The sequence below is a fragment of the Dermacentor andersoni genome, chromosome 11 (assembly GCF_023375885.2).
Source record: "Dermacentor andersoni chromosome 11, qqDerAnde1_hic_scaffold, whole genome shotgun sequence".
NCBI lineage: Eukaryota > Metazoa > Arthropoda > Arachnida > Ixodida > Ixodidae > Dermacentor > Dermacentor andersoni.
Genome location: NC_092824.1, coordinates 57,270,829 through 57,297,716, shown reverse-complemented (window position 1 = coordinate 57,297,716; position 26,888 = coordinate 57,270,829). Strand labels below are relative to the sequence as shown.

The window sequence follows — 26,888 nt, the reverse complement described above, 5'->3', positions numbered from 1 at the left end:
GACTTGATCTCTATAATATCGGCCGCGAAAATGAGTACAATTGTCAGGCGCCATGCGATACACAAGAGCTGACTTCTCACGTGTTCTTTGAGTGCGCCGATGACAGTTGCCGCTTATTACCACGCTGTCTTTCTGGAACGACTGACCTGTTCCGAAGCGGTTGATTCAGGGGACGACTACAATGGTTTTCTTTCGCGAACAGCGTTGACAGTAGGCATGTAAAGTCCGTTTTCTCACGATTTTTTAAAGTTTTCATTAAAACAGCTTCTTGTCAATGAGAATGCAAACGTCTTGGTACTAACCTGACTTCTTTTTTCTTCAAATACCTCCTTGCACAGCTAGTTTCACCAATGCGGGATTCATCCTCATTGCCTCTTCACGAGGGCGCCATTACAGAATTTTTACCGACCATTCATCGAGCAAAGCTTTCTCGCATCATAGAATTGGTTATTTTGTTCTTGCTTATGCGTGTAGCATTGTGCTACGCTTCGCTCTGTACTCGTGATGCGCGTGTAATTATGCATTGCGGTGGTGACCTGCCTTCCGAGAAGTTCCATCCGTCGCCTTCGCGCAGGTGTCCAGCATAGTGGGCCGAGCCGAAGTGCTGTGCTGCCTCTTCTTTCTGCTCTCGTTACTTTGCTACCACTGGTGAGTTGGCTTTTAAGAAGGCATTGGCCTGCATGTGATTGCATGGTGCACGAGAAGTCTCACACTGCGATGTCGTTAGACTATGCCGTGGTGGCGTGGGTGCGTTCCATGCGATGCCACAAACATTTCTAAAGGCTTGCTGTAACACGTGATTCTAGCATGTTTTTATTTTATGATGCAGCCTGCCTAAGACGCTTAACTCAACATTGTCGATCAACACGGCGAGAAAGTCAGCTTCTGCAGCTCTTGCAATGAACAGCGCTCTCAGTGGCACAATTTTAAAAAATGGCACGTGGACATATAGGCGTCGTGCCAGCAAAGTGGCCAGACCGTAAAGTTTCATCCCCTTCACATTTTCTCGCTTTCACTCGGAATGTCTCATTTTAATTTTACTTTGCGTGCTTCGAAACACAGGGGAGAAAAGAAATCTCCATATTTTTGTTCCTTTTCCTGATAGATATGTATGAAAAGATTGGCACCACCGCATTCGCCGCACCCATTTTATCACCGCACTAACAAGAGTGATCCCGGAGCCTGGGGTGCTGTCGAGCATGATTTGAACTTTGAATTTAATTTTGCAAGCGTAGGCTAGAATTCATTTGGTTCGGGATGTGTTTCTTTAATGTACCAGCTTGCGATACTGCGACGTATATGTTTGCTGCAAAAACTGGTCACGCATCTCAGCTAGACTGTGAGACGTGCGGGAAATTGCAGGATCAAATTAAGTATCTGGAAGAGCACATTTAAAAGGATGTTAAATACAAGGTTGCCCCAGATAATGTGAACCAAGTTCTAAAAAAAGGCAAAGCCTTATGTGCGGATGAAACCAGTAGTTTATTGTTAAGAACAACCTGAAGGAGCGTGCAGTATTTTTGGTATTGCTCCTGAATAATTAATTGCTCATGGTTATTTAACTAACTTTTGAAGTGTAAAATTGATTCGCCTAAAGTATGCCTGAGAACACATTTCAAACCACATATATTTCACATGTTTGCGGCGCGCGATTGCGGCTGTTGTTTTGACGTTTGAAAGAAAGCCCGCGAAGTATAAAAAAAAGAAAGCCCACGCGGATTCCCGTTGTAAGAGCGTAGCAGTGCTGCTATCATTAGCATGTATCGAGCAAACTAATTCTGTCCGTGTAGTCTAGGCAGTTTAGGTCGTAAATATGGCAATTCCAATTTATTCGTCGTGGCTGCTACCTTCATGCCCGTTTTCGTGTTGGCCTTATGTGGTAAATTGATAGTGTGAGCTGCGATTTTTTGATAACTTGGCTTACCGTTGTCACAAACTGTCAAGCGCTCAGGTACGAGGCACCCCGCTAGCGCGGATTATGCGACCATACATAGACGCGCAACAACTTGCTTTGGTTGCATAACATACAGAACAGCGGGGCAACCACGTGGGCATGCATGAAGCGTGTTTAGTTACTCCGACTCACGTTTTAGAGCAGCACTAGTGAAGCGCACAAATGGGTCAAGAGATGCGAATTTTTTTTGTATTTCGCAGGTTCTTTTTTTTATTATTCAGGCTCACAGAAGATACAGCGCGGAATTCTCTTGAGTGAAAAACTGTAGTTTTCAAATGTGTGCTAAAACAGGTGCTGTCTCTCATCACGCGTCATTAAAAGGTAATCAATTAATATTAGTACAAAAATACCCAACGCTTTTTCAGCTTGCCGCTATCAATCTATGCTTGCTTTCATTCGCGTAGAAGGTTGTTAGTTTCTTTTTTCTTTTTTTTTAGGCTTGGTGCATGACACCTTGGACAGGCTGTGTAATTGTACATGTTTAGTCCATTAACTGCTTCCTTCACATTTAAGTGACAATAAATTCAAGAAATTTTTTGTCGTTTCTTTAAGGTGAGCATCATACAAAATTTTTTGCCTAGTTTCGAGCCAAGACTAAACGCAGGAAAGAAATAAAAAAAATGACCACAATTGTTTCATTTTCATAATTTCCAGGTATATATGGGATCCGGCTAAGAATGCGGTCTTTTTTTCCTTTCTTTTCCTGGGATTCTCCGCAAACTTTCAAGGCCGCTTTTTGTTCTGTGTTTGGAAGAAACTGTAACGATGACTGTAGTTGTTTTAGGATAAGTATTTCCTCGTGAGTGTTGCAGATTTTAGGGTCCATGGCGTTCCTTAGAAAGGATCTTAAATATAGTCGCTTTTGAAACGTTACAACTACTTAATCACTAAGCGGGGATCCGAGTTATTTCTCATTTCGATGTGCTGTCAAACAAGTTCACCGAAGCATAGCTTTATACGTTCCGTAATCGATAGCTAAAGCATTGCGCCTGTGTTATTGAACTAACGTGTCATAGGTGAGAGTGCTCAGGTCACCGAATACTGGGAAGAACACAAAGGTGCAATATTACAAGTTGGCCAACTCATAGGTAACTTTCTTTGCCAAAATATTGCGGAACAAGATGCCTGTTATCAGAAAGACCAGCACTGTGTCCACCTGTCGTCACCTCACATATTGCCTCCACAGAAAATCACAGTGAAACTAGTCAAATTCTTTTTTTTTTAAATTAAACCAGATCGAGAATTGTCGCTGACGCAGATCTCCGAAGCGACTACTACATCTGATCAATACGTCTTCGATTACTACGTGTTGCTGAGCGTGTATGAGCTTGCACCTCGCAGCGATATGAACGTGCTAACAGTGCGCAACGTTTCCAAGTCCACAATGTTGCCGACGCGCGCAAGAGTTTGTTCGGAAAGGGCGCCCCGAAAACATAACACGCCTTGGCGCACGCTTTCTCAGCAATCTTGCTAATGGTTTCTCGGGGCTGACGCCGCAGTTTCGTGCATTAGCGCATGCCTTTTCTTCAAGCAAAGAGTCTTCGTTAAGACGTTCGGCGGAAGAAAGAAGCCGCACTTGTTAGAGACCGCGCCTTGCGGGAGTAGAAACCCTAATGGACGCCTAAATACAGGGAATAAGCTTTGGATTTCAAAGGAGCGGAGTGCAGTCTTTCTTCGGGAGAATGCCCGTTATGAGCATTTTGAAGAAAGAGGATTGGTTCTCGGCGGTTCCTTTTTGTGCTCCTTCATAACAGAGAGCGAAATGCGTAAGCTGCCTACGGATAAGCCTCGTACGGCGAAGGAGCGCTATAGCTTTGTGCTAGCGCGCCGGAAATAAGCGTAACGGCACAACGCGCTAAACTCAAAATCTGGCTTTGCGTCCCATCTCTTCATAAAGGCTAGGAAGTATTCTTTTTTCCCTTCTAAGAGTCATTCTCGCGCAGGTTGCTATTGAAGAAGAAAGCCGGACGTCGCGATTTTGCATTGGTATGCTGTAGCGGGGCCTTTCAAGACGCCGACACCGATGAGAATGCTATTGAAGTCGAGCGATTCAAACAACTTTCTCTCGAGAGCATCTAGAGAGACTATAAAGAGAAAATAAAGACATATTATGGTAAAGACTGTTTTCTTTTATTTCTGTTTTCGCTAGGATATACACAGTAATGCATTTTCTTCAAGCACAGAGTCTTCGTTAAGACGTTCGGCGGAAAAAAGAAGCCGCACTTGTTAGAGACCGCACCTCCTACATACCTCGTCCTGTACTTTTTCTTCAACTGGTGGCATTACGCACATACATCATCCATGTTCATACGTGGTTTTCGTTTGTGAGTAGGCATTTACGAGGACTACTCATAAACTCTCATGCTCAGTTTTGATATATAAAAGCAAACGCAAGTGCTCTTCACGTCATGAAGCGTTGAAAGTAACACCACGTTTTCCGAGCGACTGGACTGTGTTCCATGTCAATTATGCAGTTCACCTCGTGTAATTGTTCCCCGTCTTGCCCTGTTCCGAGATAGCAGGCAAAACGGATCATATTTGTTTTAACATCTTAGACCCTTTTCTTTTTGTTTTAGCTGTGACATTAAGGAGTGTCTAATAGGTACATAACTGCAATTGTTACATGTATAAAAACATTAGATATACCGCCCCCCTTTTTTCTTATTTTTATGCCTCATGATAATTTATCCGCCCACTTACTCTCCGTAGCCGCCGTTTCATTAACACTCTCTTGATTGTCGAGCAAGCAATCGATAACATGCACTGACGCTGCATCATTCAAATTAGACTTTAGTTCATTTCTCCTCGTGTTGGAACTAAGCTCTCCTCTTATGTTGTTTATTGCGAGGCTACACCCCCGAATATCGCGAATGGTATACTGGAATGGAAAGCATCGTAATTTCCCAGAGAAGCATCGAGAATGGGTGTCCGAAATGGAAAACTCTCCACTTTATTAATGACGTGTCTTCCTCCCAAGAACTTCTAATGCCATTTTGTACACGTACATTTTGTACAAAGTGTTATGAAATATTTATTTTGTGTTTGTCGCATGTAGGATGAAGTCACAGTATTCTGTAGTAGTCTGGGAAACACGCTGTAATCCTTCTTCACTGACGCAGCTGCCAAGTTTCGAGTGATGGCAGAGGAGGTCACGGAAGGTCGATATGGCTCGCAGCATGCGGTATACTGTCCGTATGTGCGCTGCTTTCCAAGGAACAAGGCATCACCGTGCTACCGCTGTGCATGGCCCTGAGGATACGCACATTAGTCGTTGATTGTACGAGTCCAGAAGGACAGACGCAATGCCATAAGGCTCACCGACGATGCTGGTGAGTTGTTTGTGTGCTATCTGCAAAACCAGTTCCCCTTGTCGCATGCTACCAGCACGTACTACATACTACATGGTGATAACGTGTTGACGTAGTGCCACTTGCTCGCAAGTAAACTCTTAACTCCGGACAAAAGAAGAACACAGGCGACACCGCCAAACGTGTGTGTCGTCTGTGTTCTTTTGTCCTGTTTCTGATGCGCTACGCATCACGCATGATACCCTACGCGTTTTGCCTCCATCATGATATACCAACGAGCCCAACGTGCAACCTTACTCAACTTCTAAACAACGCTCGACGTAGGTTCCATAACGAAATGGAACATATTTGCATAAATGTTCTACTTACCAATTGAAACCTATATGGAACTAATGTCGTTTAGCGTTGAGCTTCTTGCCGCAGTTAAACTATATCCCTCTTAATATCCTTCCGCATAAGTGCCACTAAAGAAATCGAACGTCAATATCTTTTTCTCTATACGTTTCGCCAATAAAGCGTAGTAAGATTCTAAACTAGTTCCACCTGCCATTCGGAACTTATTTGGAACGAGAATAATAGTGTGCACTTAGCAGGTACGCAGATGAAGGAGAAAGAGAAATGAATCTGCGTCTGTAGGCCTGTGACTTCTCAAGGACTACAGAAAGAGCGCAAGAATGCATGCAATGTCTGAGGCGATTTTAACGAGTTGGTGGGCTGCGTTCCAACAAAAATTTGCGGCTCCACAAACGACGTTGGCTAACAATATATTGCTACAAACAACCGCCATGGCTCGTTGATTAGGCACGAGGGCATAATTTCGTTCTTTTGCCACAACTTCTGAAATCATACGCTGACGCATTTAGGGGACCCGGCGAGCCTAACACAACGCAATGACACTATACAGGAAAGGAGAACACCATTGTCATTCGTGTCCCTGTGACCAAACCTGGATAATTACGGAGTCTCGGCAGGTTCTATCAGTAAGCGCTAACATCCCAGCAAACTACCGTGTTAGGAATATCGGGCCTGATATTTATTCACTTCTATTTCTGAAAGTTTCCACACCCGTCCCATGACATAAAAATTTTAATTTTACTTTTAGCTTCGCCCGATACCATTCTGGATAGGGAGTTATGGACCACCGCTACTGATAAAACATTCAAATCATGAAGCTCTTAACGGGATCGTACTCCAGTGAACGCTTTGAGACATCGCTAAATAAAAGGTTATTATTGAGCTTCCATAGCGAACATTGTTTTCCATTGCGAACAAGCGACCCGTGCGAGCCCGGAAACGTCAAGTGTTTAAATTTTTATTCTACTCTTAGCTAGTGTTCGTTTTAATTTCCTCGTGTTCCTTCCTCGCCGGACAGGCTACCGTCGAACTCTTGATTTGTCTCGCATGACTTCGCTTGTGTGATAAACAAATAGTGGGAGGGACGTACAGTGCACTGACCACTGAGAGAGCAAGTAAGATGAAAAAAAGAACCAGGGAAGTCAATCAGAGGAGCCTGCGGTTTGCTACCCTACAATGGCGATAAGGGAAAGTGGTAATATAGAAAGAGGAAAGCGGGAGAGAGTCAATGCTCTGTGCGCACACTGCACTGTGTCTAGCGAATTGCCTTTGCACCAAAGCCGAGTTCCGCAATGAGTCCCTAGCTTGGCCGCATAGCTTAAAGCTTCACTAAACTCTTCACGATATATTCAAAGTGCCACAATGAGCGTGGATGGTCAACCGAGCCTTTGAACGGCCCATTATTTCTGAATTTGAGAAATCGCAACAGCAGCTCTCAATACGATAGAACAATAAAAAAAAAAAAGGAATCAGCTTCGAGTGTATAACACGAGTCTGCCCTGCAGTCTTGCTTCCGGGCACCTCCTTCCTGGAACATCCACAGTCGAGAAAACCGTTCCTCTCTTTGAATGCTGATAATCGGCGTGTGGAACGTCACGGTTGAGGTCAGGCATAAACTCCAAGCATCATTCAATGTTTCACGAAAGATGTCGCAAAACCCATACGTATATCTACGTCTTTAAGAAACACAGCTCGGATTCTCAAAACGATTTTCTCTAATTTTCAGGCCAATGTGCAGAAACTGCATACGAGACACTGTCTACCGATGTTTTTTGGATCGTCACCTTGCCGCTCTCGTGGCATTGGTAAGTGTAACTGTTTGTCTCATTAACCTGTGTTGAAATGTACACTGGAATATAGAAGCCTTCTGGGAAACTGCGCTAGAACATGAGTACGAATACGGCTAGACGTCTGAAGTGATAGTGTCTCTGCCACTTCCGCACGCTTAAGTAAAATGTTCTGATGTACTGCGGAATAACCGAAGCTATTCCGTGCGGGTAACTGAAAGGGAGAACCAGTACTCTAATCTTATGTCCTTTAACCACTCGAAACTGGAAAGGTTTAGAGTAGTGTTGTTTGGGTCTATTTTGTAAATGTTCGGTGGATGTTTTAAAAATGAACACTAGCAGCATTAGCTCAATGGCTATGACATCAGTGGCTATGACGTCGCTGCAGAGCACGGCGGGTCGTCGCTTTCGGGTCGTCGCTTGTTTGCCGCCCCTCGCCCCCCCTCCCCCCCCCCTATTAAACATGGTGGACAAAGCGCGCGACATTGAATTCGTGCACCGCAGTCTATGCTTGTCTCCGGTGGGCGAAAACGTACGCTGCCGACTCTAATGTGCCTCCGCGCCCGTTACGCAAATGCAGCGTTGCCCAGGTTGAGCTCGCTGCTCGTACGTTCCTTTAACAAAGCTTCGTCGCGTTCGCCCCCGACTGCGTTATAAGCGCCCGGTAATCAAGGCCGGAATGCGGTCCCTGGGGCTCGTGCTTTGACACGCAGATGGAGCGCGATGCAGTACTGATTACTGCGCAGCTGTCGCTCGGTGTGAAATTGTCATGGCGGCGCCGAGGCCCCGATACGGTGGAAATGCATATCCGTGTAGTCGCACGCCAAGCGCCATCACTCGCCGTCACAGGGTTGCCGGAATTACGCAGTTTCCGTCTCGCTGATGGCTCTGCGAGACGCACGCTCTAGGAATGCTTTACGCGGAAGTTGAATGGTGATTTTTTTAAGTATAATTGAGAATTTTCTCTACCTTTTTCCGTTCTTATTGCGTTTGAGAAAGCACTACTGAGCAACTCAGCTTGAAAAAGTTACGCTAAGTGCACGCTTTAAGGTGTTCTCCTGGATGGGCTAGAAATATACATTTCATGCGACAGGATTATGAAACAGAAATAATTTAATATGAGGCATGGAAAATAGATGAATCGTGGGAACATCACCACAAGATAAGATATGTGTTGGAATTGGCACAGTGAGAACCGTTTGTGCAAGGTTTGCATTAGTATATAGAAAGTTACCCAGAAATCAATTTCGTGCGAACAAAGCCAATGGACTCGAAATTAGAATCGCGAACAATGTTTTAGAATAATTGGCGTCAACCTAATAATTTACTAAAAGCGGTATACACACACACACCTTTTGAGCCGACGACCTTCTCCAAGGTCACTCACCGGGGAGCACAACTTCCTTTCAGTCAAGTCCGGAGGCTGTGGTCCAAAGCACGGTATGCTATGACGGACAACGTGCTGGCCTGAGGAGCAGGCAATTTTTTTGTTGTCTCCGATAACCTAGTGACTTTCGCAGGGTATGCTGAGCCGTATCTCTCGGCATTCAGAATACATAGCCGCACGCTGAGGTGCATAAATAATCGAAAACTCAAGTAATATTTATTGTCACGTATTTCAGGATGGTTAATTGATACGAAATTAACCGCAGTTGAGTTGTGCATTCCGTGAACTTGCCGCAGTAAATTCACTCATTCCAGGTTACTTCAACTCCGAACGCCAGTCGCAGTAACCACGCCGTAACACTACAACGCTTTTGTTCTTAGGTTAAAAATTAAAACCAAAACGTAATACTTAAAACCTTTAAGCGCGCGAACTTGCGAGACAAATGTACGGTCACATCCATTCGTGCTAATGCACCAGACTACGCATGTATGCCGTGTCATTGTAGACTGTTCTTTGGGAGCACTCGTAAGGGGGGGACACGTTCCAAAAAAAGGCGGGCAGGAAAATATTGGTCACAACATTCAGCGGAACGATTTATTTGTACGCGAGAACATCCGTGGAAAGCAAGTTTCGGCATAGTGATATGTTGTGACTTCTAACAAACATAAAAATGCAGCCAGTAATTTGTGGCAGCAGAATAAGACATGTAACCCTTTCGTTTTGCTGCGCGCTTTCGATATCGTGGCACGCGCGCGCGTGTGTCGGTATGTGTGTGTGTGTATTTGTATGTGCATGTGTGTATGTGCATGTGCGTGTGTATGCGCGTGTACATATTTGTATGTGTGTATTTGTCTGTGTGTGTGTGTATTTGTATGTGCGCGTTTGCATTTGTGTGTGTATCTGTATGTGTGTGTATATGTATGTGCGTGTGTATCTGTATGTGTGCGTGTATTTGTACGTGTGTGTGTGTGTTTGTATGTGTGTGTATTTGCATGTGCATGTGTATTGTATTGTATGTGCATGTGTGCATGTGCATGTGCGTAATTGTATGTGTGTGCATGTGTGTGTATGTGCGTGTGTGTATTTGCATGTGTGTGTATTAGTATGTGCGTCTGTGTATCTGAATGTGCGTGTGTGTAATTGCATACGTGTGTAGTTGTATGTGTGTATATCTATGTGTATGTGTGTTTGCGTATTTGTATGTGTGTTTGCGTATCTGTATGTGTGTATGTGTATCTGTATGTGCGTGTGTGTATTTACATGTGTGCGTGTATTTGTATGTGGGCGTGTGTGTATTTGCATGTGCGTGTGTGTATTTGTATCGGTGTGTATTTGTATGTGCGTGTGTGTGTGCTGGTATGTGTGCGCGCCTATTTGTATCATCATCATCATCATGAGCCTGGTTACGCCCACTGCAGGGCAAATGCCACTTCCATACTTCTCCAACTACCCCGGTCACGTGCTAATTGTCGCTATGTTGTCCCTGCAAACTTCTTAATCTCATCCGCCCACCTAACTTTCTGCCGCCCCCTGCTACGCTTCCCTTCTCTTAGAATCCACTCCGTAACCCTTAAAGACCATCGGTTATTTTCCCCCGTCATTACATGTCCTGCCCATACCCATTTCTTTTCCTTGATTTCAACTAAGATGTCATTAACCCGCGTTTGTTCCCTCACCCAATCTGCTCTTTTCTTATCCCTTAACGTTACACCCATCATACTTCTTTCCATAGCTCGTTGCGTCGTCCTCAATTTAAGCGGAACCCTTTTCGTAAGCCTCCAGGTTTCTGCCCCATACGTGAGTACGGGTAAGACACAGCTGTTATACACTTTTCTCTTGAGGGATAGTGGCAACCTGCACTATACGATAGACCAAAGGGAAGATGTACCACGGGATGTGAGGTGACGCATCAACGTGTACCCCATTCCGCGGAACATGCATCCCGCATATAACATCGAAAGGGAAAAACAAGAGGGGAAGCCCTGCAGAAGAAATGGGACGAGCAACCTAACACCCTCTATGTGGACGCCGCAGGGCCAAAGAATGGAGTGATGACTATTGTGGTCTCAACGCCTTCAGGATTGATGGTGAATTGCGCCTCGATGAAAACATCCAACCCCACTCACGCAGAGGAAGCAGCTGTTGCATTAGCTATAGCATCTAACCTTAACGCCGATGTGCTCACTGACTCCCAGAACGCCTGTCGCAACTTCAATAATGGATTAATTCAGAGGTCAGGGTTGTCATTGCTGACTAAGCATCCACCCAGCCAAGCCTCAGTCATCTGGTTTCCCGGTCACCTGGAACTACCAGGAGGAAACGAAGCCGCTCACAGGCATGCCCGAGCTCTTCTATACCGGGCGTCTCCCCCTAATGACCGTGAAGAGTGCTGGGACCTAACTGCTTTAGCAGTGTATGCTGACAATCTCGCACCATACAGAACAGCCAGGAAGGAGTACCCAACACCACTTAAATCCCTCAATAAACTGGAAGAGAACACTCTTAGGAGACTACAAACTAATGCATACCCAACGCCAGCTAAGTTACACCAGTGGTACCCTACACTATACTCCCCGCAATGCCCACACTGTGGAGAGGTAGCTAACCTCTACCACATGGTGTGGGCTTGCCAATTTAATCCCATAGTTGACCCCGTTCCAAATCCCTCAAAAGAGCAGTGGGAGGCTATTCTGCTCAGCGATGATCCTGACCGTCAGCACTGGCTGGTTGGGAGGGCCAGCGCAGCAGCAGTAACCAGTGGGCTACCGGAATAGGCGGCCCACCCACGAGTTCTACGAATATCCTGCAAATAAAGATGTTTTCAATCAAATAGGGGCGTAGAGCTGTACTACCTTCAATTTGTACCTCTTATTAAGTTTCACAACAAGACCTGCCACCCTCTCGTTAATGCTATAGAATTCCTGTATGTTACCAGCTATATGCTTATGAATCAGGAATCCGACTCCTAGTTTTCGTCTCTCCGCTAAGCCCCGGTAGCACAGTAGGTGCCCGCTTTTTAGCACTGTATATGCTTCTTTTGTCCTCCTAACCTCACTGAGCCCTATTATATCCCATTTACTACCTTCTAATTCCTCCAACAACACTGCTAGACTCGCCTCACCAGATAACGTTCTAACGTTACACGTTGCCAGGTTCAGATTCCAATGGCGGCCTGTCTAGATAATGGCGGCCTGTCTAGATGTGGTAGATAATCACCCTGAACTTTTCTGTCACAGCACGATGCGCATTTTACGAAAGCATGAAGTTGAACTCAATGGAACCTCCATTCGAAGTGTATGAAAGGCAAAACCTTCTTTAGCTGGTTGTGAGCGCGAAAGGGGCGGAATCACGGCACACGGCACTCTATCACGTCCAACCTCCCGTGAGAAGAGTAGGAGAAGCTTCGGGCTGTCCAATTGTTTTATTGGAGTAATTTCGATCGTCCTAGACTTTTAGATTGCACTATATCCGGGATAGGCCAAGATTTTACGTATGATTACTTGTCAATTACTTTTAAATAACTTCAGGTATTTTGTGTACCAAAGCTACGAAACCCGAGTTCGGGAAAAGCATTCGGGGCTTAAACGGTACAGTATCGGTCCTCTGTACTATATATATATATATATATATATATATAGATATACATGAATAAATTTCTGCGCAAAACCAGAACAGAATGTCGACTCACTACTCAATAAAGCCCACCACTCAATTATCGGAATGGCTACTGATATTTATGAGATCCTCCGATTCAATGCAGTTTATTTCAGTTAGCTGCTAAGTATGCGCGTATGCGCATTGTTAGCTTATCCTTGAGAATGATGATGTCCCACTACGACTGCTGCATAAAACGTGTACATTTCAAACCAGCTTACAAATATGTCTAAGACAAATTCATTTGTGTATTAAAAGGTTTATCATACTTCGCGGATTGTGAGAATTTGTTTATTTCAGCCAATCGGTACGTGCCACTGGGAATATGCCCGTTCTTGGCCAGTCTTCTATAATGGGTATTCCCCACAGTGACACGAGAGGTGCATAATTCCTAAATGCGGCTTGATGCATGTCGTACTTTCCGTGCGTACGCCTGTCGTCGCCATTCTTCCCTCAACAAGCGTAACACATCGCCTCCGTCCTTGGTGACATGTCTGGCCATACGTCTGACGCAGTGCGTCCGCTTGAATTGCAGTCTGAGTTAATCTAATTCACCGCTTTACTAAAGCTTCGCGTCGCAACGCTTCCAACGTCCTTTCCTGGTCTAGTCGTTATGTCTCTTGCCCATGAAGTGACCTTCGTGGGCGTGGTATCATTCTGAGACATTATCTACAATTGTCACTTCCTGCGGTGGTGCTTTAATCGGATGCCTAAAACAAAAATGCGACTGTGTAAGCGCAGGATGAGTCCACAGAAAAGAGAAAATAGCAGACGCGGTATTCTCGAAGCATTCAGAGCGTCGAATGAACCTGAAAAAATGATAAAAGTCGTTTTATATAATTACGAGGTTTAGCAAAAACGATGCAAAAGTTCTAATGAAACACCCAACGTTGCGTCTTTTTTTTCATACCAAGTCATGTTCGCGGTAAAAAATAAACAAAAAGAAAGGGAAGCGAACAGATGAAATTGTGCGCCTTCACGTACGGCGCACGCCCTTAGCCTGTCATTGATGGAAGGCTCTTGTCGACGCCTCGAGATGGAAGGCTTGTGCTTGCAAGCACCGGGGGAAGTCGCCGGGCAGTTGGCACGGGCTGGTAGACCGCAACGACTAAGTCAGATAGAAATGTTTTGCGATGGTCGTGACGTAGACTCTGGTGCTGCACATCGGGAAGCTTCTCGTTATACGTGCTACCCCGTTCAATATCGCAATTATTCAGAAGCTAAGAACTTATTGACTGGGCGGAACCACCTACGCAGCCGGCCAGCCGTTTGCCAGAACATGTTTCTAACATGTGCTGCTCTTCGAAAAGCATTTGAACGCAATGACAGCACAATAGGAACGAAAATTTTTTATCGTAACGTGTAAATGGTGCATCGTGCCTTCACAGCTGCTTTGTAATGTGTCGTTCCCTCACAGGAAAAAACGTCACTGCCGGCGAAGTACACACGAATAGCGAGTGCGATGGAAGCGCTCTGCTTCTTTCCACGTGGGTGGCCGCCCACACGCTTTCGCAAGCAATGGATGCCGATCGATGGCAGACGTAGTACGGTACCAGGTGCAAATTAGTGCCTCGTTTCACATCGATCGGATGCGCGCACCGGAGAGGTGGTGGCACAAAGCACGGTGGTAACCATTGTTCTTACCGTGTTTCTCTTGATGAGCAGCGTTTCTATGCGCGAACGTGTGCCGGCTTGCTCTCTTGATTGCCTGCGTGCGTATACATGCGTAGGCGGGAGTGAAGCACGCGTCACTTTGGCGCCTTACGGTTGTGCGATAACACATGGAGCAGAATCTCCCATTCGCTACACTCACTCCGATTGTTTCCTGTTCCTGCGCGCTTGCCGTTGCCATAGCTCCTGCTGTTATAGGGAACGGGGCCCGTACTCGTTCGTTCAGCAAGAAAAATGTACACGCCTTGTCATTATGAGCGCACATCATTGCAGCAGGAGATGGCCATGATTATTGCTTGAAAGCCAGAAAGGCGTGCAATGCATCCTGCAGCGGCTCATGCACGTGCTTCACAATGAAAATAACGTGCACTTGGAAACAGCACGGCTCGGTAGACATCTGAGCGACACGCTCTTCTAAATGAGCTCACACTCTAGCGACCAATCGGCTCCAAACGACTCCTCATTTTTCACGTGGGGTCATTGCAGGCGAAAGTTATTCGCCACATCGGGTAATTATTAGAGTACGGCATTTGCGTGAGGCTCGTGTTATTAAAGATGGCACATAGGCACGATTGATATACTCGCGGTAAACTCGTTTTTTTTTATTTTTACTATGAAGTCAAAGCTATGAAAGCCGAGTTTTCGCACCTATATTGGTACATGTGCACAATGTAGTCTGGACAAGTCTTGCACGGGTTTCCGTTTTCGATTTCTTTAACCTTGTATAGCTCTTTAGCGTTAGAGAAGGCAGACAGTGGGATGGGCGTAAATTTCTCAAGCTAATCACTGTTTATACACATCCAATACACATGTGCGTCGGCTTCTGAACAGCGAGCCACGGCAGCCTGCTTCGGAGGCTCGTAGCGGTAGTATGATCTCGGCGTCGGTTAGGACTAGGACTCTCAACTGACGCCGGCATCTGTAGAGCCGACGCAGCATAAGCCAACTGGCTCACTATTTTTCTACGTGCCTACGTTTGCTATGTCTAAATGCAATCGCTTGGTGACCACGTAGACGCTACAAATACTTGTTTTGTGTGTTTCGACAACTTTTTGCTGCTGAACTTGCCCATTAGTTTCTCAGCTGAGCCGACGGTCGGGAGGACGAGTGGCGAACATTCACCGTTACGCGCAGGCTTCAATTTCGGCCTTTTTGAAATGCGTATAACTTGCGATGGTCTCGAGCGTGCGAAATATCCAAAGGCCAAACTAAAAATGCATTAACCTGTCAAAAACAAAACAATACTGTTCTCTATTTTCGCCGTAAGAAAACGTCAGCAAAACGGCGGGTATACTTCCTGCTGCGATGCAAGAGTCGATGCATATTTTCCGCTTCGTAGACCCCCCTACCCCCCCCCTCCTAAGAGAAAGAAGAAAAGTTGTTCGCCAGTATAACGACTTCGGCTCATGTCGGGATCGTCATCGTCAGCCTGTCTTTATGTCCACTGCCACCATTTTCTCTTTGCGATCTCCAATTGTGCCTGCCGAGCGCCAGCTGATTCCAAGTTGAGCCCGCAAATTTGCTTATTTCATCAGACATCTTGGAATAATTGCACTGTAAAATTCCGACCAGCATTCTGGAAGACAAATTGCCACAAATAGGCAATAAGCCCAAAGGAAGCATTCTTGATACTGTTTGATTAGTCACCAAAAAAAAAAAAAAGGTTTTAGCTAAGGCTGGATCTTTGTGCAGAATGCACTCAGCCATTGGACCAAGGGGAGCTGTAACGGTCAAGTACGAGCTTTCACTAACAAAGCCAAATTATTTTATGAAAAATAAATAAGTCACAAGCCAACATCAGTTACATAGGCAATAGATCAGAAAGAAGTAACAGCCTTCATGTGGCCATGTAATAAAAAGCATGGAACTGTATGGGTATACAAAGAAGAGAAGAACATGCTACATACGCAGTAGGGAATAACAAAACGCGTAACAAGTTCAAAATACGTACACAGGGGTCCATATATAGCAGTAAATTACACGGTTGCACAGTCGGGTCTACCAACTATAGGGCTATATGTGATATATATATATATATATATATATATATATATATATATATATATATATATATATTCGCAAGTTTCACAGGAGGTCAATGGTGAATCGTGCCGTTAAGACCATTCCAGAGTTGAACTGTCGATGGAAAAAAGCAATTTTTGAAACTGTCTAAGCGCGATTCGAATCGATCAAGATTAAGATTATGAGTACCACGAAGTTTCCAAACCAAACCGGTGTTGTAATGGCCCATTACGTGTGTACAATCTTATTGCAAGGAACAAGGTGTACTTTCGTGCCTCTTTGTGCAAGTCTGTCTAGCGATAAGTGATGGGCTTGTGATGGAGGGTAAATGCGGTGGTCATACCTGGTACACATAAATCTTAGCGCGTTCTTTCGCAAAGATTTGCGCTTGTTAGCGTCGGTTTCCTTTTCGCGCACAGGGTAGACTATGCTTTGTCTCTGATTGCTTTACACTATAATAATAATAATAATAATAATAATAATAATAATAATAATAATAATAATAATAATAATCAGCCTATCTTATGTCCACTGCAGGACGAAAACCTCTCCCTGCGATCTCCAATTACCCCTGTCCTGCGCCAACCGAATCCAACTAGCGCCTGTGAATTTCCTGATTCCATCGCCCCACCTAGTCTTCTGCCGTCCTCGACTGCGCTTCCCATCTCTTGACGCCCATTCTGTAACCCTAATGGTCCACCGGTTATCTAACCTACGCATTACATGACCTGCCCAGCTCCATTTCTTTCCCTTAGTGTCAACTAGAATATCGGCTATCCCCGTTTGCTCCCTGATCCATAGCGTTTTCTTGTCTCTTACCGTTACGCCTAGGACTCTTCGCTACACCGTTCTTTGCGCGGTCCTTAACTTATTCTCGAGCTTCTTTATCAGTCCCCAAGTTTCTGCGCCATATGTTAGCACCGGTAGAGTGCACTGATTGTACACCTTTCTTTTTAATGATAATGGTACGGCTCCAGTCAGGATGCCGTATGCCCTCCAACCCATTTTTATTAGACTATAAAAATTAAATTAGGGGGTTTTACGTGCCAAAACCACGATCTGCTTTTGAGGCATGCCGTAGTGAGAGACTCCGGATCAATTTTGACCGCCTGGAATTCTTTTACATGCGCCTATATCTAAGTGCACTATCCATTATAAAATATGAAGACGCCAAATAAACAGACACACACAAGAGAAGAGAACGGGACAGGGCGCCACTCGCAACTCTCTTATTTACAGAACGCAGGCACATATATACTGTCAGTCAACACATGCGCACAAAGCAAACATTCATTCACGCATCTAATCAAACATTCATGGCGCACCACGCTCAAGAAACCTCGTCTCGGCCTTCTATAATGTTGTCGAAGTATCGCTAACGCACAAGCTGCCTTTCTTGCCCATGTGATAGGCTTCAACTGGTTGCCTTGCTCCAGTATCTTTACTTCGGGCAAGAATCCGCACGTCTGAAAAACGTGGTCCGCAAGAGCGTGAGGGACAGGTCCCGATGTGCTTAGGCAAATTTGGGCGCTCTTTCATTTGTTCAACATTTCTTTCGTGCTCCCTGACACGCTCATTAACACAGCGCCCGGTCTGACCTATATAGGAACGACCGCACGAAAGGGGGATCTCGTAGACAACCCCTTCGGCACACTTCATGAAAGGTCGCCCATATTTGGTTCCACAGCCTTTTTCACTTCTTTTTTCTTTTCTTTTGGCGATTTGGGAGCAAAGGCTTCCGAGCTTCCTTGGGGCTGAAAACACTAGCGGGACGCCATGTCTGCTCGCCACCTTCCTCGGATTGTGTGCCACCTTGTGCACATACGGCACAGCCGTATGTGCACAAGGTGGCCCACAATTTGTTTTCTGTGGATATTGTTGATTTATTTTATTCTGTTCCCCATGATGCTCTGTTCCTTGCGGTTAGGGAGTGCATTGAAAGGAATGATCCTATTTCTTTTCAGAACTCTGCCGGTGTTTCTATTGATGACTGTTTAAGCCTTTTAAAGTTTTACCTGGAGTGTACTTTTATTATGTTTGACCAGCGGTTTTTTCTGCAGAAGGCTGGTATATGCATAGGATCCTGTGTCGCCCCTGTATTGTGTAACATTTTTCTTTCACAAATGGACGAAGTATTGCACCATGTGTTACCACCTAACTAAGCTTCAAGAGTGTTTAGGTATGTAGATGATTTTCTAATTATTTTAACTAAGGACGGGAGTCTAAACACCGCAGAGGTTGTGGCTAATGTTTTATCCGTTTTTAGACAACATGGAAAAGGCTTGGATTTTACACATGAACTGCCGCAAGAAAACGTTTTACAGTTTTTAGATCTTAGCATTGAGTTCGGTAAGGATCATGTATGTTCGTGCTATGCACCACGTGCGAAGAAAGGGCTTCTGCCATTTGACTCAGCGCATTCGAAATTGGTGAAGAGGGGAATTGCGTCACTCTGCCTTGAGTCCGCGCTGAGGAAGTCGTGTGTTCACAAGATGGCATTAAGTTTCGACAATCAATTTGCTAGGCTGGCTTCAGCTGGGTTCCCTGGTTCGCTCGTAACAAGAGTAGCCGAAAGCCTCTTACAGAAAATGAAGAGAAAGGCGATGAGAGCTGGAGCAGAGGCCCCTCGGCAAGAGGTGAGACCGGTGGCTGTGCCGTATGTGCACGAGGTGGCCCACAACCTGAAGAAGGTGGCGAGCAGACATGGCGTCCCGCTAGTGTTTTCAGCCCCAAGGAAGCTCGGAAGCCTTTGCTCCCAAATCGCCAAAAGAAAAGAAAAAAGAAGTGAAAAAGGCTGTGGAACCAAATATGGGCGACCTTTCATGAAGTGTGCCGAAGGGGTTGTCTACGAGATCCCCCTTTCGTGCGGTCGTTCCTATATAGGTCAGACCGGGCGCTGTGTTAATGAGCGTGTCAGGGAGCACGAAAGAAATGTTGAACAAATGAAAGAGCGCCCAAATTTGCCTAAGCACATCGGGACCTGTCCCTCACGCTCTTGCGGACCACGTTTTTCAGACGTGCGGATTCTTGCCCGAAGTAAAGATACTGGAGCAAGGCAACCAGTTGAAGCCTATCACATGGGCAAGAAAGGCAGCTTGTGCGTTAGCGATACTTCGACAACATTATAGAAGGCCGAGACGAGGTTTCTTGAGCGTGGTGCGCCATGAATGTTTGATTAGATGCGTGAATGAATGTTTGCTTTGTGCGCATGTGTTGACTGACAGTATATATGTGCCTGCGTTCTGTAAATAAGACAGTTGCGAGTGGCGCCCTGTCCCGTTCTCTTCTCTTGTGTGTGTCTGTTTATTTGGCGTCTTCATATTTTATAATGAACAGCTACCAACTAGCCCAACAAGAAGTGCTTTTAATCTAAGTGCACGGTTGTTCTTGCATTTAGCCCGCATCAATATCCCGCGGCCTCGTGCTTAGCAGCGCAATGCTTTACACTTTACACGGACTGACTGTTGCGCTAGTGGGTGTGATGTGTGTCTTGGTATAATTTATGCACGTTTAGTTTTCGAGTTAGTAGGCTTTACATTGTTTTCTTTCCTTCTTGTCTTCAGACATCTGGCGTAGATATGGCTTCTCCTATGAACCTAGTTATCATTGTAGGACCGTCGTAGTAGTACTTGAGTTGTTTCGGTTTTGGACGAAGTGCAGCGCTCTTTTTCTAAGTTGCACAAAGCCTCAAAAACATATATATCCTTATATACAATACAGTTCCCTTCCGTATGGTAAGGCTAGTATGCTGGTGCAAGTATAATAAAAATAAAAAAAAAACGAACGTAATTAATTCACGCTAACTGTGCCTTGACTGTCGTAATGTTATTTCATAAACTTACCTGTGGTACTGGATGCAATAAACTTCTTTTATTTCAATAAAAATTGTGCGTTTTCATTACTTAGGAGCTTCAAATAAGCAATAGATAATGAGGACGTGTGAGACAGCTCCTCGCCCCCCTCCCCCTAAAAAAATAAATTTTGAGCGTTCGCTCATTATAAAAGAGTCGCATGATGAACAAGATTATGCAAGGCGCACTTTCAGCATTTGTACATGTTTTTGAATCAAACTTGCGTCATGGTGCTGAGAGGGATCCGGCCATGTATTGACATTTTTTGCTGAGATAGTGGTATAAAAATATGAATAAACGTAAAACAAATGCAACGAGAACCAAAACCTCGTTCACACGCACAGTAAGCAACTGGACGGACTGCTCACCAGACCCCATTGCCCATTTTGGTTACACTCTAGAAGTGTGAGCGCGTCGTCTAGGGAACGTTTCAGCGCATTTCTTTCCCCAGTTCCTGCATAATTCGAAGTCACAGCCACGTGAAGCCAACAGGGAATAACAGAGAAGCGTAGGGGAAATTGCTCGTTTACCTATTTCAAATGTAGAAATTACGGACAAGCGGAGGCCCAAGTGTATGGAAAACAATTGGCCACGGATGGGGTACGAGCCCATATCTTTGTCTTAGGCGCGCGATACTCTTACCATTTGAACTACCGCGGAACCGTTTCTCCGTCTATTTTCTTGGCAATTTATGTATGTGTGTTAAAGTTAAACCTGGCAGTGCAATATAGACAGTGCCGCCACTCATGGCGTTGGCAGCGGATGAAGGGCATCCTTCCTGCCGTAAGGCGTCACGGAATACCTAAACTTGGGAGAAGGCAACTGGCCAGTAAACCCTCGCGTGCTACGAGAAGACATAAAAGTTGGCGGGGGGGAGGTAGCTACACTTTAAAACATAATTTTAAGATATTAGAGAAACTGTAGTGGAACGAAAGTAAGCGCTGCATCTTATTGACCCAGGTCGTTTCCGTGTATTCAAAAATGTAAGAGGTCCGCTACCGGTTTGTCGAAATCATTCGTTCACCAAAAGGTCTTGCGGATCGATCGGTCGATGCTACGGACATATATGAGAAATGCTAAGGACAAGACGTGCTTCTTCACTTGAATGTAGCAGGCTTAACTCATACTCTCGCGGGCTAGCCACTGCGGAAGCACCAGCAGAAAACGTAAATATTAGTTACTTAATTCGGGTTTAATGGCGCAAGAGCGACTAAAGCCATGCTGCGCCAGCCACAAGATATTAAGCAATCAAATGTTAAAGAAGCGAAAGCTGCGTTACTTTATAGTCTGTGCGAAAAACTGGTTTCTCATAAAAAGCTCAACAAGTCAGTGAAGGGCACTAGCGGATCTATCCCAGTATTCAGCGGAATGTAAAGGTATGTGTAGGTTATAGAGATTCCGTAAAAGCTTCCGTCTTTGTGTTTCAGTATGTGGACATGTCATAATAATGTGCATTACTGTAAGTGGTCCACGGCACTTCTCGCAAGTTGGCGGGTTTTCGTTTCGAAGTAAAAAATTGTGTTTCAGGTGTGTATGTCCAAGTCGATCTCGACAGAGGATCACCTCATAGAAGCGTTGCTGGCGACTGCACGACTTCCACTCGCCAAGCAGGGGTTTTATTGTGTGTAGCCTGTTATTTATGCAAGAGTCCCACGGTGTGTTCAATCTATGAAGTGGGGGACCTCGCATCCAGCAAGCGAGACGTACCATTGCAGAAACGATGGCCAGCCGTCGTTCGGTTGGTTTACACTCCTGTTTGAAGCCCTTTAACTATTCACACAAATGTCATTGTATATTCGCGCGCAGTCGCTAATGCCAGCTTAGATTCGTCAACGTGCAGCAGTATTCGCGGCTCATGCATCCTGATCGATAAGCCCGTCTTGCTACCCCGTTGGCAATAACATTTACGAACTTTCCGAAACAGCGAGCGTATCTCGCGAGATAGCCACGCAATGATAACTGCAAATCATTTCACCGGAAATCCGCTAGTTGGAGGAAGTTTCATGTAACGAAAAAGAAAAAGAAAATGTCCGCCTGACAGCGGCATGGGTTACAAAGGAAGCCCGCAGGGGTTCCACAGTTCAAGGAACATCGGTCTATATTCGGGCAACCTAACCAGGACCAACGCTTTTCTGGCGCGGCCACTCTACCGTCTCTCCTAACGAAGCGGATTTGCCCTGTGATCTGTTAGGATTCTGGTTAGTTTGCATAGCTAGGCAAGGGACTCGGAAAGGCTCTGTGCCTGGGTTTGGTCCCGCCAGCAGGACGAATTTTTCATGAACTACAAAGCTTTCGGGCCGACGAGGCAAGGCCTCGGAGTCCCCTCATGGCCCGGGTCGTTAAACTTCGCCGGATTTACAATAACGTTGTTTCCATCCATCCATCTTTTGGATAAAAACATTTAGGCGTTTCATTTGTAGTTTCGCGCTACTATAAGGTGGACGACAACTTCTTTCCTTTCATTGCAATGTAACCACGAAATCTTCAAAGCGATTCTCTTATACACAATTTAACAAAACAGGCGTATACCAATAACTTGTATCATGTTACACTCGTACCCCCCGCAAATGTTCTTTTCTTTTTTTTTTGCAGACGACGTTACTACTGTGCTTCAGGTTATGGATTCTACAAGGAAGCTTCCCCGAATTTTCCGAGATGGACAACCCTGCTTCCTTCTCACCAAAGAGTGGGACGAGGTGAACAAGATATTTTAGGCAAACTAACGATATTTACAAAATCTTCACATTCAAACAGTATGGGTTAGACATGTGGTACAAAACACACATGCGTCGGTAAGGCTTGATCTGAGGAGTGCGCTAGGGCGTTCTCATATTGTTCTTTACTGTGTGTACTGAATATTGCAAAGAGTAAAAAAAGAAATAAAGAGGGAGACACGAAGTGATGATGATGTTTCAAAGCTATGCGTGAAATGCTGTTACATTTATTCAGCGTAATCGATCGATCTATTGATCGATCAATCTATCAATCAAACAATAATTCATTATTTATTAATGATTCATTCACTACTTAATCAATTAAAAAGTGCTCCAGACGGTTTTCTTTTCCCGCATGTCTGCAATATTAACTAACTCTACCGCAAGGGCATTAAATTAGATGCTAATGATGGTGATCTTGCTAATGTAGAAAGTGTAATGTGTAAGATAAATGCTCCATAGCAAAAATTAAAATTCTGGCTATCTGTTGATTGTAGCTTCTATACCAATATTTGTGCTAAAACATTTCTTCTTCAAAATAATTTGAAACCTCCTCACAACCCCTGTAATTAGGAGAGTATCAGAGCAAAAGCGCTTTGGCGGTAGAACGTTCGTCGTGTTTGCGTTTGACAAGCAGGCTATCACTTGGAGGTCCCGTGCTTTAGCTTCGAGATGCTTTGATCGACGAGTTTACTCTTCCATGGGGAGCGCTTACTTGTAGGAACAAAACTGGTCACCTTCTGGCTCTCAAATATGAAACAAGACTACATTTATATTTATGTTTGAGAAACAAAGTCCCAAAATAAACCATAGAATATTTTTCTTACGATCTCATTAATAAGTCCCGCCTGCTAAGCGAAAAGTTTCAGAACAGCTATAAGCAATAATAGGAGTGTCATCAGGAAGGAAGTCAAGGAAAATATAATAATAATGAACATCTGGAAGAAAATGTGTGAAAATTTCTTTTCTATTGCAAAAATAAATGGCGAATCCCATAGAAACAATTTTTTTTGTAAGTTTCAATATTGCAGCAGCAATTATTGCTTTCTTTTCACAAAGATATCACTGTTTTGTACCCGCCGTGGTTGCTTAGTCGCTATGCTGTTGCGGCTGCTAAGCACGAGGTCACGGGATCGAATCCCGGCCACGGCAGCCGCATTTCGATGGGGGCGAAATGCGAAAACACCCCTGTACTTAGATTTAGGTGCACGTTAGAACCCCAGGTGGTCCAAATTTCTGGAGTTCCTCGCTAGGGCGTGCCTCTTAATCAGATCGTGGTTCTGGCACACAAAACCCAATAAAAAAGTTTATGTGTGCTAAAACGACATTCAACCTGTGTTAAGCGCACGGCAAGGAAATAACGGAACACGTTAGCAGCAACGCAGAAGCAATCGAATACTGCGCGAAAATCGATGCCGTCACTTTACTGAATGAAAATGATAGTTGATGCCTGCTGGCTGACACTGTCGTGTTTTCTTTATGACAGGCTGCTGACTTACAGCTACTTGTGCGCCTTCAACGCCTGGCTCGTGTTGTGTCCACGTACCCTGTCTTACGATTGGCAGATGGGCAGCGTACCTCTCGTGACGTCACCACTAGATCCTAGGAATCTGGCAACACTGGTTATACTCGTTTCGCTAGCAGCCCTCGCCTGGCGGGCTTCGAGCCCGTGGCATCGAAAATGCAACGTGAGTCAAAATTTCGTTTTACAGTTTTTTTTTCTGCATGCGCTTGCAAATACCCAATCATTGCACGGTTATGTCAACTTGTGTGTGTTTATCGTACCGGCTCTAAGTCACACGATGTCTGAACATCGCTCCACGTTTTCATGCACGAAAATTGCCATCTTGTGGCAGCTGTGTTGTGGAAAGTTGCCGTCAATTCTTCTCCAAGGCTACTCATACGCAGAAACATCCTAAAGTGCTATGGGTGGGGATTGTGGTGCTGTAGTGTGCGTTATCTATATATGCGTGAGGAGTATGAGCAGAGTTATAACAATATTTACAATTTCGAGCATGTATATTCCACACCAGGCCGTCTGCTGATAATGCTACCCATCTCTTTGACAGTCCCCGTTCAGGGAGGTTCCACTTAATTTTCCTTTGCCTTGGTTTATCGCATCCTCTCCTCCTGGCTCCTCACTGGTCGGGTGTTTACCAGAGCGTCGCAGCCCGCTTGTGATCACCCCCTCCCCTACCCTTTTAATATAGGCTTAGGTTTCGTCGCTCAAAGTATAACGCGTCCTTTCTACGTATGACCTAAGGGAAAGAGTGATAGCGGATTACCTCGTAGAATGTTTAGCGACGGCGCGCCTAGTGTTATTGCAGGCAATGGATCGTTTGTCACTCTGCTCCGGATGGCAGCTATCAACCACGCACACAATGGAATTAAAACGGCGCATCGTCTCCCCGTATTGGGAAAGAGGTTTTCGGGCTTCACATCGAATTTTTCGACCGACTCGCCACATAAATAATGCCACTCATTAAAATTAAATTCTAAGGTTTTACGTGCCAAAATCGTGATATGGTTATGAAACACGCCGTTGTGGAATACTCCGGAATAATTTTTGACCACCTGGAGTTCATCAACGTGCACCGAATGCATGGTATACGGACGCTTTTGCATAAGGCTTCAAGCGTGGTCCGACAATTTTGCATGCGAGTGGGTTAACCAGCGTAGGCGGGTGCATGCGTGTGACTGTGTGTCATGTGCGTGTTTGTGTGTGTGTGCTTTTGTTCTTGTGTGTGAGCTGGGTGTAACTTGGGCGATCGCTGCTTTCACTAACTCGGTACCGTATTAAATTTTGCATCAAGTCTGCTGGTGAGTCGAGACAGCAGTGCTGCTACGACAGAACTCCCGAGCAACTGCACGAGCCTTCTCCGGGACTGCTAGTGGCACTGCTTCTTACAGTGCTGCCTTTCCTTCCGGCGTCCAACCTCTTCGTGACCGTCGGCTTCGTTGTCGCCGAGAGAGTTCTCTACATTCCCAGGTATGCAACAGTGGAATCTGGACCGACAAGTATGAAAGCAGTGCGAATGGCAGGGATTGCATGCGTGACTGCGTGCTCAGTTATTGGAAGGTGTTCGAACCGTGCTGTCTTGTTAATCGCATCGAATACGAATAGTTGAGAAAATGAACCTTGGAATGGGGGGGGGGGGGGGGGGGGGAGGTCTGATGAAGTATCGAATATAAAAAAATTGTGGTTTTAACGCCCCGAAGTTGCACTGTGGGTTTGGACGGATGCTACACTAGAGATCACCGGAAGTTTCTTTTTTTACCACGTGGTGTTCCAGTACCTGCACTATACGTACAGTAGGCGAGCGTGCTTTCATTCCGCCCCCGTTTTAATGTGGGCGTCGCAGCGGGCATCAACCCCCTGACCTCGCGCTCTCCAGCGCAACGCCATAGCCATTGAGCGACTGCGGGGGCTGCCCAATAATTTCAATCTTTTAACGAAAGTGTAATACACAGTTTCCGTGGAGCTCGTTTTCCACGAGAGGCTTATTTACGTCATTTCACACATCTGATGCAGTTAAAAATATGACGTGATATTGGCCAGAAAATATTTTAATTAAATAAAGCTGTGACAACTCTTTGGCTCCCTAAGGCGAAGCACGTTTTCTTTTTTTCTTTTTTTGAGAGTTGGAGAAACTATTTGACAGATGTTACGCTCTCCAGACGTTCATGGAAGAACTACCGGGGTTCGCTTGCAGCAGAATCATTTGTAAATGTCTCCGTTTGCATCAGCCAGTGTATCTCCTTGCAAACTGCAACAACTGTTGCTTTCCCTTATACCATTTGAACGGAAAGAATATTTGAAAAGTTTGAATGGTAAATTCTTAAAATCTAATACGTATCAAATAGCCGCGACTGTGCGGTTCGTGTACTAAATTAGATCGTTGGCGCACTCCTAAGCACAAGCCGCGCCGAGGGCCCACACAGCAGCAGCATCACTTGAAATGGTCAAATGCCGATGTAAGAAAAAGAAAAGAGAGAGAGAGAAAGTTATAAATGACATGGAGATTACGCCTGAAATCCAATATTCAGGCGCATCGCCCTAAGTGCTTGTCCATTTTCCTCTAGTATACTGGAATGTTGCACTGAATTTGAATTTGCAATTTGATTACACTTACGTAGCTTTTCTTCCGTTTTCACGTAAGATCCGCGCGAACAAGAAGGCAAGGAT

The 26,888-nt window shown here is 45.1% G+C and overlaps 1 protein-coding gene across 1 annotated transcript in view; it reads left to right on the top strand.

Moving 5' to 3' along the window:
- The window catches only part of LOC126518358 (protein O-mannosyl-transferase TMTC1-like), a 120,058-nt gene that overhangs the window by 65,114 nt on the left and 28,056 nt on the right, over positions 1-26,888 (top strand). Inside the window, exons 3-8 of the mRNA XM_050168214.3 lie at positions 575-648; positions 5,074-5,283; positions 7,343-7,421; positions 22,581-22,684; positions 24,189-24,390; positions 25,516-25,691. Of these exons, the coding sequence (XP_050024171.3) occupies positions 575-648; positions 5,074-5,283; positions 7,343-7,421; positions 22,581-22,684; positions 24,189-24,390; positions 25,516-25,691 (845 nt within the window). The remainder of the gene's footprint in view (positions 1-574; positions 649-5,073; positions 5,284-7,342; positions 7,422-22,580; positions 22,685-24,188; positions 24,391-25,515; positions 25,692-26,888) is intronic.